This window comes from Lycium ferocissimum, chromosome 9 (assembly GCF_029784015.1).
Source record: "Lycium ferocissimum isolate CSIRO_LF1 chromosome 9, AGI_CSIRO_Lferr_CH_V1, whole genome shotgun sequence".
Classification (NCBI taxonomy): Eukaryota; Viridiplantae; Streptophyta; class Magnoliopsida; order Solanales; family Solanaceae; genus Lycium; species Lycium ferocissimum.
This window is the reverse complement of record NC_081350.1, coordinates 2,931,651-2,934,559: the sequence shown is the minus strand read 5'-3', so window position 1 is coordinate 2,934,559 and position 2,909 is coordinate 2,931,651. Positions and strand designations below refer to the sequence as shown.

Here is a 2,909-nt window from a genome sequence, read left to right as displayed (position 1 = left end):
TAGTTTACCATTTTTCTCAAGTCCTCCTAATTCATTTATTATAACTCCCTCTTCTATTTAAAAGACCATGCTAGTAATTAATATTCTCATCTTCTATTTAAAAGACCATGCTAGTAATTAATATTCTCTACCTAGTAGAAGGCATTATTGCATTAGGAAAATGTAAGATTTAACAATAGAGGCCCAGCATAACTCCTTTTCTTTCTCTTACTTTGACATGACTGAGATAAGTTTGAGTTGACTGTACTCCTGGTCAGTCCTCAGAATCAAACATTTTGTTTTCATTTAGCAGAATATACCATTCTCACTCTACAGTTCTTTTTTTCTTTTCATTTTTATTTTTTATAAATACTTGAAGGCACAAATAAAGAGGAAGAGGACATTAATTTCTGAACAGCCAGTATCATGTCACACAGAGATATGTCACTTTTAATTCAGCTACCACTACCCTACTTTCCCACATGATCAAAATATCATGTTATCTGAGGCTGCTAATTAAAGGGTCGTCATTTAAGTTTTCCTCTTTCTCTTCTATCTATTTAAAGACACTACTACTCCAGCATTCAATATAGGCTGCAGAAAAGAGAAAGCAATAATAAAGGTATAGTTGGACAAATTTATATATGTTCCTTGTAGGAAAGTTATTAATTAGAAGTTGAAGGCTTTTGCTGCCGCTGATTAATGATCATCATGGCTTCATTCAATAAGCTGAAAGTTGCTGGTGGATTATTGATCTTTGCCCTTTTATGTTATCTTCCAGTTACAGGTCAGTGTCTACTGTAGAAATCTATATATCTAATTCTATTTACATTTAATCCTTTCACTGTTTCACACACACCTCATCAATAAATAGGAAGAAATTAAAGACTACCTTCTTCTCTAATGTTTATCTATGAAGCAAAGGGTAAAAGGAAAACAAATAAGTTAGAAAATGTAACATAATTCTTGATGATCTTGCTCTTGTCCTTCTTCTCTTCGGTTAATGATCTGTCTGAAAAGAGAAACAGCAGTTAAGAGGCTGTTAGATTTACTATCTTAACCGCTCATAATGAGAATAGAAGAAAGCAAGCAAACAAAATGAAAAGAGTAAAGAGTAATAATTAAAGGAAGGGTCTAACTTATATATACTGATAGTATAAAGGATGTGTACACATTAGTCTAATGTAACATGTTATAGCATGGCACCTGCCTTATTTTCGAGTTACTAATTCCTAGTTATAACTCTTTTAGACAATATAGTAGTAACAATATTTGTAGTGATAACAGATGGTGGAAAGGTTTCAAAGGAGACAAGAGGAATGAAGTTAGGATCAAGGCCACCAAGATGTGAAGGAAAATGCTTGAATTGCAGGCCTTGCATAGCCACTCTAATAGCTCCAATTCATCAAGGCAAACTTGTCGTTTCTGCTTCTAAAGAAGATGACACTTATTATCTTCTTGCATGGAGATGCAAATGTGCAAATAAATTTTTCCAACCTTGAAAACTATTCACGTTATCTCTTTCTTTATATATTCATCAGGTTTTGGCTCATACAGTTTGTTCATATGTCATTATTAGTGTCCACTCACAGACATTGTGGATGCGGGGCTCTCTAAAATGCAAAAGAATGTCTATTATTATTCCCTATTTGTAAGTGTCATATCATTTATTAGTGATATAAGCGAAAATTATATGGCATAGTTGAGTTTGGAAATTCAAATGCTAGCATGAGGCCATCTACGCCGAGTGACACGTATATCTTTGTGACAGTGGCAGAGTCACGGGTCAGTTGAATTGCCCTCATCCAAAATTTATTGTTGAATTCTCTTAAAATAAAAGAAGTTTTTTCGTGTAGTGATGAAGGTGAAACTACTTTAGATTTTTTCTTAAAGTAAATCTACTAGGTGGGTACCTAGAAGCTCATTTTATAAATATTTCTCAACCAAAATAATGTCTTTACACAATGTAAAAATAGAGTAATGTCCAAGAAGTAAAAGTAATATGGACCAACTTATGAGTCGTTTGGACATGATTTGAAATCATGATATGAAATCAGAGATTTGAAATCATGATGATTTGAAATTGAAGTTTTGGTTTGACATGCAATTTCGATATTTTAAGTTGTATTTTTTCTCATATACATAAAACCCCACAAATTGTGAAAATCATCAAAACTTTTCCAATTCTTACATAATCTTACCAAATGCGCAAATCATAGTTCATAACAAAATTAATACTCTATTAGAAAGCCTTTCTATAAAATACAACATCAGGTTATCGAACTTTAGTTCAAAGAAAAGGAATATTGTACATGAGTTGTATAAGTAAATGTAGTTGGTAAATGGTTGGTAAGAGTAAATTTGTTATAAATATACTACCAATTTGTAGATTTTTTACTATTTTATATAAATGGTTGGTAAATATATCTACCATTATGAATCTTTTTTTACAAAAAAATAAACTTATGGGTTAAGTTTTACATTTAAAATAATTTGGAATCCCAAATCATACTATGATATGAAGTTGAAGTTGGAATTTTATGCAAATTGCATAAACAAATGCTGATCTGAAATAAAAATATAAAATCACAATTTCTTAAAATAATATTACTATCATACTATTCATTTTATCTCCGGCAAATAATCAATAAACATTATCAGTATTATAATTAACGTGTAACTAGTTCATGAATAAAAATAAAATTACTTTCAAATAGTAAAATAATAAAATATGATAATTTTGATACATATGACAAAAGACCAATGACAAGTGAAAATGTACAATTCCGCTATGTATTTTTAAAAGAAATATTAAGTGATATTCACCCTCACGATGTTCTCAAATAGTAAATATGCAATACCACGACTTGCTATTTGAGTTACACCCAATCTTCTTATTTCTATAAAATGAAAAACTATTAAGTATCATT

At 30.4% G+C, this 2,909-nt stretch overlaps 1 protein-coding gene across 1 annotated transcript; it reads left to right on the top strand.

The window, feature by feature from the left end:
- The first annotated feature begins 392 nt into the window (after positions 1–392).
- LOC132069190 (EPIDERMAL PATTERNING FACTOR-like protein 6) lies at positions 393–1,680 on the top strand. The gene is made up of 2 exons (XM_059462622.1): positions 393–766; positions 1,267–1,680. The coding sequence occupies exons 1-2, from the start codon at positions 682–684 to the stop codon at positions 1,479–1,481; spliced, it is 300 nt and encodes a 99-aa protein (XP_059318605.1). The 5' UTR covers positions 393–681; the 3' UTR covers positions 1,482–1,680.
- The last annotated feature ends 1,229 nt before the right edge of the window (positions 1,681–2,909 follow it).

What these genes read in the sequence shown, in the direction of transcription:
- LOC132069190 (XM_059462622.1), top strand. Translation starts at nt 682, where the DNA reads ATGATCATCATGGCTTCATTCAATAAGCTGAAAGTTGCTGGTGGATTA. An exon ending in ATGTTATCTTCCAGTTACAG is followed by an intron (nt 767 to 1,266) that starts GTCAGTGTCTAC and finishes TAGTGATAACAG; the next exon opens with ATGGTGGAAAGGTTTCAAAG.